This window comes from Erythrolamprus reginae, chromosome 4, assembly GCF_031021105.1.
Source record: "Erythrolamprus reginae isolate rEryReg1 chromosome 4, rEryReg1.hap1, whole genome shotgun sequence".
Lineage (NCBI taxonomy): Eukaryota > Metazoa > Chordata > Lepidosauria > Squamata > Dipsadidae > Erythrolamprus > Erythrolamprus reginae.
In genome coordinates this window covers 71,299,222-71,311,639 of record NC_091953.1, presented here as the reverse complement: position 1 = coordinate 71,311,639, position 12,418 = coordinate 71,299,222, and the positions used below count along the sequence as shown (strand labels likewise).

General features: G+C 41.2%; 1 protein-coding gene across 1 annotated transcript in view; it reads right to left on the bottom strand.

Annotated features, from left to right (window-relative positions):
• The window catches only part of CFAP47 (cilia and flagella associated protein 47), a 1,022,460-nt gene that overhangs the window by 437,396 nt on the left and 572,646 nt on the right, over nt 1-12,418 (bottom strand). Inside the window, exon 49 of the mRNA XM_070750589.1 lies at nt 1,833-2,006. Coding sequence (XP_070606690.1) covers nt 1,833-2,006 — 174 coding nt within the window. The remainder of the gene's footprint in view (nt 1-1,832; nt 2,007-12,418) is intronic.

The following is a 12,418-nucleotide window of genomic DNA, read 5'->3' as shown; positions in this document are numbered from 1 at the left end:
CTCTGTTTTCTTGAAAATTGAATCTCCTATCACCAACACTCACATTTTTTCCTAAGAAGGTTTGGGGTGTTTTTCTATGATAGTAGCATTTGATAATGCTACTTTTTAAGAGAGATTTGATGGTACTCCTTTTCTATGTGTCTGCATATTTTCTTCTAGTGGGGCTGCATCAGAGTGGGTTGGTTTGGACAGGGGTTTTGTACTAGATTTGTGTTTTTTCTGTGAGTGACATGTTTCCACACTCCTCTCAGGATCTGCTTTGTCTCACTGACTGCTCTCTCCTTTGCTGCGCTGCTGCTGCTCCTGGCTCTTCAGCCATATGGCTCCTGTTTGTGCTGCTTCTCCCACAGCAGTGGTGGGAGTGGTGGTGGTTGGTCCACAGCAAGCTCATTTCTGGTCTCCTGTCCACAGCTGCATCTCCTTCTCCTCCTCTCTGCTCCTCTCTCTCTCTCTCTCTCACCAGCTTGCCTTTTCCTTCTCTGCTGATCTTTTCCCTCAGTTGGCTCTCCTCTCTGTCCCATGGATAGTTTTCCTCCCTGCTCCACAGCTTGGCCCCATTCACTCACAGGATCATCTCATTGTTCTCCACCGGTCTGTTTTGCCTCTCCACTTACCTAGCTCCAATGAGCCTCCAGGCTCTTGAGTAGGCCTCTTGGGTGCAGCTGGGCTTCTCTCAGCAGGCCAAGTTCACTGTGGATCATTTTCCTCCTATTTCTGCAGTCTTTTCTCTTCTTTTCCTTTCTCCACTTATTTTTCTTTCTCTATTCTATGATTTGTCTTTCCCTTTGCACCTCCCCTCATATCATTTATCTTTTTTAATAGCAACTTTTCTCTTTTTTTTAACTCCCTGTGTTGTAATTATGCTTCCTCCATTGCCTCCATCTTGAAACCTGTATGAAACCTGTAAACCTGGAACCTGTAAACCTGGAGACAATAAGTTTTATTATTAGTGTTTTATTAAAGATGCATTGAAAAAGTTTTGGTTTTGGCAATGTGTGGGTGGTGTGGGTGGGTGGGTGCCTTTGAGTCAATATTAATTCTTGGTGACTTCCTGGAAAAATTCCCACAATCTTGGCAAGATTGCAGAACTGGTTTCTCATTGTTTACTTCCTAGAGATAAGAAAGAGTGATTGGCTCAGGCTTACTCAATTGGCTTTGTAGGTAGGATTAAAACTTATTGTCTCCTGGTTTCTAGGCTGATGCCTTAACCACTAAAACAAACTAGTTCTTACATTTCATAGTAAAAGTATTAAAAATAAACACAAATACTCAATTGAAGCATTTCTTATGTTTGGTTTTGAAGACAGATCTTCTGATTTTGAGAAGATGTTATAAAAAGAGAGAAAAATACTAAATTTTGTTTCTGTATTTTACTCTGAGCATGTTAAGGATCACAAAATGGAAAATAATTTAACTAATAATAAAGATCAAAGGAATCTCAAACTAGTTGGGTGAATGGAATACCTTTTATTTCTGAAAGTCTAGTGCTTCATATATTACATCACTGATAGTGCTTTGTATCATTTCTATAATGACATCATTGCACAGATCATATAAATGAAGTTATTTGGATCATTTGCAAATGATATCACGATACAAATCAGTTTGAATGATATAAAATCAGTGTAAATTTACCAATTCATTTACACTATGTCACAAGCAATATATGTCTGTTATTTCAGGAAAATGTCTGGAGCAATTTGGTTCCTGCATCCAAAGAATGCCTAAAGAAGGTCCTCCTCGAACCATTACATTAAGGTTTCACTGTATATTTATTAGACTGATCATTCTGTAAAACAATTATAAAGTCTCTTTCAAACTGACATATATACCTTGTATATCAATTCATTCTTGGTAAAATTTGGCACCATTATGACCTTCTGTATAGTTTGTCTAACTTGGCCATCTAGCTTAATATGATCCAGCGCCAATGGTTTTGTTGCAATCCCTTTCAAGAGAAAGATATGATCTGTACCATCTGCTTCATTTTGTAAAGTAAGCTGCCCCTATGATAATAGAAAAGAAATGGAACATTTATTATTAGGGCAAAAACATTTTTTGCAAAATAACAATGCAAACAAATAAGAATATAAAAAAAATTAATCTCCTCCTCCAATTTACAACCACAATTGAGAACTTCTATTGCTGTGAGGTAATTGTTAAATGAGTTGTGCTTGATTTTACAACCTCTTTTGCCATGATTGTTAAGTAAATCATATGATTGTTAAGCAAATTCAGTTTCCCACTCAGATTTTGTTTGCCCAAATTTTGATCATTGATGTGATGTCTCCTGTGGACGATGACTCCTCCACTTCTTCCTCAGAGCCCTCAAGGGAGAATGAGATCGTTCCTATCATTTCAAGAATTACTGACCCTGAATTGCCACATAACAACATCAACTAGGTAGAGCTTGCAGGCCAGTAAGGAAGAACCGGAGGAGCTGCCTGCCAAAGTATGTAGGGCAGAGAGACAGAAGTCTGCCAGATTGCTGGAGATAAGGCTTCACCCCCTTTGATGGGCTGTACCAGCAGCTATTTAGAAGGGCAGGCAGAAGGAGGCATTGCAAGGAGCAATGTGTGTGGGTTATGGCCTGGGGAAAAGACAAAATAAAACACTCTCTAAACCAACACTGACGTGTGGGTGAGTGGGGCAGCACACTTGATCATGGGGATCCTGTAATGGTTGTCAGTGTGAGGATCAGTCATAAGGCACGGCACCATTGTAACTTTGAACAGTTGCTGAAAGAATGGTGTAAATTGAGAACTACTTAGTCAAGATAGCGAGAAGCTGGAAATCCCAATAACATACAAATGGCTCTTTAAAACAAGAATCCATCAGTCTAGCCTAAGGTTAAGGAAAATATCAGGCTTCCAAGTTCTTTCAAAAGACTATCAGGGAGAGATCATTTGGATTGGGGGGGGGGGACCTTGCTTCAGACCTGAGTTACTTGAAAGGGAGAAATGAAAGTGCACTTTTACTTAAGTATTCTGTTTTTCTCTCCTTATATTATGATTATACTCACCAATCTTACTATTACAGACACATCCATAGAAACCCAGCCTATAAATTTAGGATTTCCAAGTAATCCAGGTAATTTTCAGATAGGAAACACCATATCTACCCCTGTCCCTGTTAAAAGCAGTGTCCCCCAAGGTAGCATTCTGGGACCAACGCTCTTCATTCTCTCCATCAACGACCTTTGCAATCTCATCACTGTGCTCTCTTTGTAGATGATGTTAAACTTTTGAACACCACTGATAACACAACTAGTCTCCAAAAAGATCTAGACCCTGTTTCTGACTCGTCTAAGAAATGGCAACTCCAAATCTCAACCAGCAAATGCTCTGTCCTACACATCGGCAAAAAGAATCAGAACCACAAATACAAACTGAACAAATAAATTATCACAGATAACCCCACTCGGTTAAGGACCTTGGAGTACTAATAACAAAAGACCTAAGCACCAAAGCCCACTGCAACATCGCCAAGAAAGCTTCAAGAGTTGTTAATCTAATCCTATGTAGCTTCTGCTCTGGCAATCTCACACTACTTACCAGAGCTTACAAAACTTTTGCCAGACCCATCCTAGAATACAGCTCATCTGTTTGGAACCCATACTGATGTCGTCTGGCGAGACCCAGGGGAAGAGCCTTCTCTGTGGTGGCCCTGACCCTCTGGAACTAGCTCCCCCCAGGGATTAGGATTGCCCCCACCCTCCTTGCCTTTCGCAAACTCCTGAAAGCCCACCTCTGTCATCAGGCATGGGGGAATTGAGACATTTCCCCCCAGGCCTATATAGTTTATGTATGGTATGCTTGTGTTGTATGTTCTTTTAAATAATGGGTTTTTAGATTTTAAATATTAGATTTGTTCTCTGTATATTGTTTTATTATTGTTCTGAGCCACCCCGAGTCTGTGGAGAGCGGTGGCATACCAATCAATCAATCAATCAATCAAACAAACAAACAAACAAACAAACAATTCAGCTTCAACCACAACAACACAAGAGCACACAACAGATACAAGCTTAATATTAACCGCTCCAAATTGGACTGTAAAAAATATGACTTTAGTAATCGAGTTGTCGAAGCATGGAACTCATTACCGGACTCCGTAGTATCTTCCCTTAACCCACAACATTTTACCCTCAGACTATCCACAGTTGACCTCTCCAGATTCCTAAGAGGTCAGTAAGGAGTGTGCATCAGTGCATTAGCATGCCTCCTGTCCCCTGTCCTATTGTCTCTCCTATATCTCATTTATCATATCTACTATTCTAATCATCTTATACTACTCTCATAATATCCTTCTATTCTCTAATTGATATACTGTATTCTATTCCTAAATTTTCACTTCTATTTTTCTCTAATATATTTTACTAATGTATAACCTCTATAAGCTTCACTGTGTATTGTTATGTATTGGAATAAATAAATAAATAAATAAATCCTATATCTAAGAATGATTTCCTTAGTATTTTCAGCAGCAGATAAGCTTCTTTAGTATTTCAATTTCTATGTCTGTTGCCCATTCAAATTCATGATTCTGAGCATTTAGCAGGAATTAAAAATTATACAAACAGCAGCTGATTTTCAAAAACCACAAACATCAATTAAGTTACCACATAGGCTATATAATACATCTGGGTCCCCACACCTGATAATAAAACCACATCTTTAACCCTCTGCAAAAAAAATACATTAATGTTGGGGGCAATCTAATATCTGGGCTTGCTTTCTGGGTTCTGCCAAGTGTCTCTTCCCAGTAATGGAATGTCATCTGGCAAAACCAGGAACAGAGCATTCTTTTGTGGTGTCTGGCTTTTGGACCATCTCTCTCCCTCCCATATTAGATTGGCCCAACATTAATGTCCTACTCTCTCCCTATGGATTTGTTAGACAGGTGAACATAACAAGGGAAAGACAATCCCTCAAATAATTTGGTTCCATGCCATGTAGGGCTTTATATACCAACACTCTAAATTGAACTCGGAAGGCAATTGCTGTCCACATAAAGCCTCCTTTTCTAGGCTTTGTGAGGAAACCACCACATACAACCTTGGGAATATAACCTTGCGCAGTCAGCACGTATCTTAAAAAGAATCAGACCAAGCATGCTTGGTCAGCCATCAAAACATTACAAGGGGAGATAGGTGGATGGGGGGTGGGGGAGTATTGAGTATTGCACTGACAATACTCAAACTTTAATCTGGACTTCCGGCTGGAACTTGATCACGTTGGGGGTGCAAAGGCATAGCTCTGTCTCTGCATCCTACCTTTCCACGGTTGCAGGGCGCGATTTGCGCTGTGCCGACACCTGGAGGGGTCGGCCCAGGACAGGGGGTCTCCTGGATCCCCCAGGACGGATCGCCGCAGTCCTGGGGGCTAGGGAAAGCCCCGCAGCTGCATCTATGGAGAGCTGCTCTCAGGCGGCTGCCTGGGGGCAGCCATAGCGGTCTCCAAAGAAGGAAGTTAAAAAGACAGAACAAAGAAGTCTACAAAGAAGCAGATCAACAGATGAAGAAGATTGACAGCACTACGAGATAACCCTTTGGTATTTTAACAAGCAAGCTTGAAAAGAGAAGATCTCAGATTGTAAAGGCGACCATAAACAAAGTGAAAAAACTGTAAGTGATATCCATACGCTCAGAAGAAAAACGGCCGGAACTACTTGTCTTTGTTAACATTAATAGTACTGTATATTTTTTCCTTTTGAATTTTAAGATCATAGTGTGGGGGGGGGGGTTTCTTCTCTTTTTACGTTTTATTATTCATATTTTTTATAATTTTTTCTCAATAGTAGTAAAAAGATTATAAGACTGAACTGTTAATCTGTCAAAATTAGATGAAGTAGGAATACCTAAGCAAATTGAACATACGAAAAAATGAACTGAATAAATCGAACTGAACTTAGATTAAATCATTTTATTGGAATTTTACTGCAATATTAGCCATTTGGAATAAATGTTGGGATTTTTGTTATACTTTTACTACTTTCTTTTCCCGCTTTTGGGATCTAAGGGACTATTTTTTCTTCAACTAGATATTGGAGGTGTGAGGATTTTTTCCATTATTATATCTTTTTTTCCTGTACTTTTTCTTTTATATAATAAAATAGACGTGGGGTTTTTTCCTATCATTATTTTTGTTTTAACTGGCATATCATAGATAATATGTTGGAATTGATTTTGGAGTTTTTTCCTTTTTCTGGACAGTTACATTAAAATACAACTCACAATTCATATTTGACACATTTGGACATATTGGACTCCTTTTTCTTGTTAAAATTTGATATTCTTGTTTTTTCTTCTTTAATTCCCCCCCCCCTCAATTTTTACAGTTATTGTTGGATTTTATCATTAATTCCACATTTATTTACCCTTTTCTTTTTTAATAACAGCATAAACATTTTTTAAACAATTTTTCCCTTTTCTCTTTTAAATAACTTTTAAAAGTTTTCTTCTCTTTTCCCTACCTTTCTCCTTCAATAGAATCACAGTTCCCCCCTCTTTTTTTCCCTTTGGTGATTACTAATTAATTATGTGTTAGAAGCTTTATTTCTTTCCCTTCTCTACCTGGTCCCCTCCCCCATGAGCTCTGGTTTTTAAAGGATTAAAACTACTCTTTTGCCTTTTCTCCCTTTTTTTTCTCTTTTCTTTTTTATTATCTCTTTTTCCCATATTGATATTCCTTTCTCCCCTTGAAATATTATATTTCATTATTAGTATTGCAGATTTGAATTTTACTATTTTTCTTCTGTAATTGAGCGTAAATAAGAGATTGATCTAAGTAATAGTTAAATGAAGTAGAAATTTTGGAATATGAAAGGTTCTTACAGGGCGCAAAGTGTGACTTCGATGACAACAACAACTACCCGAAAACAAGCAACTACTGCAACTCCAACTTCAATTCCTACACCTAAAGTTTCTCCAACATCATCTCCTTTACAACAAAGGACTATAACTACAATGCTAGCCAAGGAGAAAGAAAAAGAGAAAGAGAAGTTGCCAGCAGATCCAAACTTCCAGTCCATACAGGATGCACTAGCTGGTATTCAAGATCTTATGCAGAAGACACAAGCTCAGACACAAATTCAACTTGAGACTAATAAAGAAGAAATGAAGAAGTACCTGGAAGAGATGAAACAAGAGATGAGACAAGAGATGAAAGAGATGAAAGATGAGATTAAAAAAGAACTAACAGAAGTAAAAGGAAACATGGCAGTAATGGATGGGAATATAAAAGACATACAACAAAACTTACATATTAAGTTTTCAAGAAGAGTAATTAAAGACGAGATCATGAGACTGACAAGAAACCAGAAATTTCAACTTAATGGAAAAGGCATCACAATTCTGAAGCAAGTTCCGAAAAGGGTGAGAGAAAGCAGAAGAGAATATTACTTTCTTACAAGTATTTTAATCAAGAAAAATATTGTGTTTAGATGGCTGGTACCAGAGGGCCTTACTCTAACTTGGCAATCAACAAAAGTGATAATTGACAGTGTGGAATTTGCAAGATCTTTCTTAGCACGTACCGGATTGGATAGGATTGATCAGCCTCAGATAGAGCCAAAGAGCAGTGATGACATGATGGGGGCCACGGGTGGAGGAGGGGAAGAAATACCAGAAGCAAAGAAGAAACAACCAACAGTATCACAAGAATTAATTTTAGAAACTAGACTTCGAGAACCAAAGGAAGCAAAAAAATACTACAAATAGAGATGACACATGACTTGGAAATTTTTTCAGTCAATGTAAATGGGTTGAATAATCCAAAGAAAAGAAACCTAATATTTGCCAAACTTAAAAAACAAAAAGCACAGATAAATATTTTACAAGAAGTTCATATTAAAAAAACAAAACGGAGTCTTCTGAACAACTCAAAATTGGGAAAATTATATATTAGTTTGGCAAATCAAAAGAAAAAGGGTATAGCAATGTATATAGATGAATCAATTGAATCTAAAGAAATATACAATGACACTGACAGTAGGATTTTGATGGTACAATTAGATCTTGAAACAAAATCTTTTGTAATTGTCTCAATTTATGCACCAAATGATAACCAGAAGCAATTCTATAAAGATTTACACGAAAAAATAAGGGAATTGGCAATTGAAAATATGATAATAATAGGAGATTTTAATGCAATTTCAGATGACCAAATGGATTATACTGGAAAAAGAAAAGAAAAGAAAAAAAAGGTAGTTCTACCTGTGACATTTTGGAAAATGAGCACAGAACTAGTATTGAAGGATATATGGAGAGAATACCATTTAAAAGATAGACAATACACTTTTTATTCTAACCCACATAAGACCTGGTCCAGAATTGACATGGCTTGGGAATCACCACACATAATGGAACAAATTAGCAAAATAGAAATAGAAACAAATACCTGGGCAGACAACAGTCCTTTAGTGATATATTGGAAAGGTAAAAAGAAAATAAATAATTGGTCAATGAATAGAAATATAATAAAAGATCCAGAGTATAAAAAATGGATCGAGGAAGAACTAGAGTTTTTTTTAAAAATAAATAAAAATAGTGACACCACTCCCCAAAACTTAGTCTTATATAGCAAAAAATAAATAAAGAAAAGAAAATACGTTATGAAAAATTAGTAGAAGATCTCAAAAAAGTAGAAACATTAATGCAAAAAGGCGACAATGGTGACAAAGCTAAAAATCAGAGAGAATTAATAGAGCATAAATTGAGATTGATGGAACAAGAACAAATAATAGAAAAGATAAAGAGAGCAAAGCAAGAATATTTTGAACATGCGAATAAATCAGGAAGATGGCTGTTGTATAAATTAAGAAAAGAGAGGGAAAATAAAATTATAAAAAATTTGTTAGACTGAAAAGGTAAAATTAAACATAGAATAAAAGAAAAGAAGGAAATAGTATTAGAGTTTTACAGAAAATTATACACGAGAGAAGAAATAAATGAGGATTTAATTTTTGAATATTTGAAAAATATCGACTTACCGGTATTAACCGAAGCACAGCAACAAAGATTAAACAAACCTATTACAGAAATGGAACTAAAACAATCTATAAAGAACCAGAAAAATAATAAAGCGACAGGTCCAGATGCGATACCAGTAGAATTTTATAAATTAGATATAGAAATACTCTTCTTAAATATGTTTGAGATATGCAATCAAATAATGGCAAAAGGCATGTTACCTAAAACATGGACAGAAACGTTAATAACCTTAATACATAAAGTAGGTACAGAAAAAGAAAAAAATGAGAACTATAGACCAATCTCATTGTTAAACGTAGATTATAAAATTTTTATATCAATCTTTGCCAACAGGTTTAAAAATATTATAAATGATATGATACATAGTGATCAAAATGGTTTTTTACCAGGAAGACAAATTAAAAATAATTTAAGAACAATAATAAATACATTAGAATACTATGAACAACATCCAGAAAAACAAATGATGCTTATATTTTTAGATGCAAGAAAAGCATTGTTGATATGCCCAGCCGGCGGTTTTAAAACCGCCGGCCGAAATTGCCTACGGGGCGGGGGTGACGCTGAGCTAGCTCTTTTCAGATCTTAGCACTTCCGGGTTCATTCGGAACCCGGAAGTTCGGCTTTTGGCAGCGCGCCAATGAGAGCGCGCTGCCGGCTGGCTTAGGAGGGTCCCAGATCGCCCTATTAAAGGGCGATCCGGAAGGGACCCCCGCATTGCAGCTTTGGCAGCAAACAGCAGAGGAGCGACCAGACATCGGCTGCTCGCTCGTCAGGACCACGTGGCGGGGCCTAACGAGGCCTCGTTCCAGGCTGGTTGGGTCAGGGGCTTGCGGGCCTCTGACTCTTTTTTGTTTCTTTCTTTTACTTAATGTTGGAGCGAGAGGGTAGGGCAGCCTACTCTCTGGATGGGTGGGGCTGTATATTGTAGCAAGGCCTAAGAGGCCTTCCCCGGTAGGCATTTTGTGGAGTCAGAGGCCTTCGGCCACTGATTCTTCAAGTTATTAGTTTAGTTAAATTAATTTAATTTTAAAACATAAGAAAATAAAAGTAAATTGCATTGGACTTTGTTTGCGTTGGGGTGTAGCGGGCAGGCCTCCCCCCGTTTAAGGGGAGTTTACCCCCCCACATCACTTTCCCAACCCCCCCATCCTCTCCCCTCATTCTCCCCTCCACCAGGGGGGTGTTTTACTCAGGTGGGGCTGGTAAGGGCTAGGGGAAGACAAGTCTCTAGTTTGGGGGACAAAGGGGACTTGGGCACTTCGAGGCAGGGGTGGCCTTAGTACAGGGTAGTGGGATTAAGTACTGCACCTAGTGGTGCTAGCCAGTCCCAGGGGCCCCTTGTTTGTGGGTCTTCGCCTGGGTTGTAGGGGCATCCAGGTTTTCCCTGTTAGCGGTTTCCCAGGGTTTTCAGAACCCCAAGACCTCCCTTCCGGGTGGCTGGGGGTGAGCAGGCCTGGTTTGGGCCTACTATTTTAAATTTACCCTTGGGATTGGGGAGGGATTGCCTGAATGGCTCCCAAGAGGCGTGCCCCTACCCAGGGCCCCCTTCACTATGAGCTAGGGAGGCGGGGGAGATAGTTCCTACCCCTTGTGCGCAGCCCCCTCCTGTCAACCAGGCCACTCCAGGCTCCGAGCCCATTATCTCGGCTCAATCCTTTTCTGCTTTACTAGATCGCCTGGACCATATGGACGCCCGCTGGGAAGCCGCCTTCGGGGCACGCAGCGGATCCAGGCCCTTGGCGGCGTTGGGAGCCCCTCATGTCAACGAGGATGCGCAAGACCCAGCTCCGGACCAGAGCGACCCAGTGGTACGGGATGCCAATTCAGCGGCCGGGGCCCTCGGGGCCCCATTGGATGGCAGGGGTGAGTCAGTTTCTATTGCACCCACACTGGTTTTACAGGGGTTATCCACTTTAACCCCCCCGGCGGGGCCGGCTGGCATGGCTCCCCCTTTGGGGTCCAGCACGCCTACGGTATGCTCCCAAGTTTGGGGTGTGACTGTTCAACCGGCCTTGGTCCCGGCAGGGTGTCCACCGCAGGGGGGAGCCAGGGTGGTAACTCTAATCCACAGTGGCTTCAACCATTGCCCGGATCTTCGGGGCCAATCGGGTCATCGCTCAGCACGACTGGCAGTGGAGGGCCCCAGGTAGCTCCTGTTGGGGTAGCTGGGTCGGTGACAGTGCCGGGTTTTTCTTTCCTTGCGGCGGCTTTTTCTGTGGCGGGGACGGCCAGTAACAGTGTGGCCACCTCGACCGACCCCATGGCGGCTGCCATGGGAGCGGTGCCTATAGGCCTTCCATCAACTCCTTTGGGGTATCATTTGCACCCCTCAATTAGGGATAAGATTTGGAGGGGAGAATATATCGACCTCTATACCCTGTTAAATAGGGAGGTTCCCAAGAAGGAGAGGGATGAGGAAGCTCGGACCGATCGGGCCAAAAAGGTCAAGGTCCCAAGAAGTTTCAGGTCTTGGCTTTACGTCTTTTTGACCTATGCCACCGTTATAATACAAAAGGAACTGGGTAGGGCCACGGCGCTACTTAAATACATCGACCTCATTGCCATGGCATACTTCGAGGTCAAGGGGGATGCCTGGCAGAACTATGATGAGGCATTCCGGATGAGGGTGGCTTTTGACCCTTCCCTCCCCTGGGATCGGGAAGTGCCCGACCTATGGTTTCAGGCGACCTGTAAGAGCGGGTCGGGTCAGCGGACCAATAGCGGTCATCTAATGGAGGAGGAGCCGGCTGCACCCCACGCTGCTGCGGGGCAGGGTGTTCAAACCACCCACCTTTGTTTTGAGTACAGTGCCAAGGGCTCTTGCGCACACTGCTCCTGCAAGTTCCAGCATGCTTGCGGTAAGTGTGGGGGTTCCCATGCCACCCACACGTGCACACATCCCGGTAGGAACAGGAACAACAGGGACAAAAATAGGCCAGCCGTTCCTGCGATGCAAGGGCCCCAGTCCGGTCAAGCTTGAGCACTTGGTCGAACTCCTGCAAGGGTATCACCCACCAGAGAGGGCGGCTGCTATCCTTCGGGGTTTTTGTGAAGGCTTTAGGATCCCTTATCAGGGTCCACGTAAGGCCTTTATGTCTAAGAACTTGAAGTCAGTTTTGGGGAATGAGGATTTAGTTAGAGCTAAGATTAAGAAGGAGGTAGACGAAGGGAGGGTCCTGGGCCCCTTCCCCTCCCCCCCGTGCCTAATATGAGGGTGTCCCCTCTTGGGGTGGTGCCCAAGAAAGCCCAAGGGGAATATAGGCTTATTCACCACCTTTCATTTCCCCGGGGAGAGTCTTCATACCGGAGGACCTTTGTTCAGTCCGCTACGCCTCGTTTGACGCGGAGGTAGCCATGGTCCAGGCGTGTGGTGTTAGGGCACTGATGGGCAAGAGCGACATTAAGTCAGCATTCTGGCTCTTG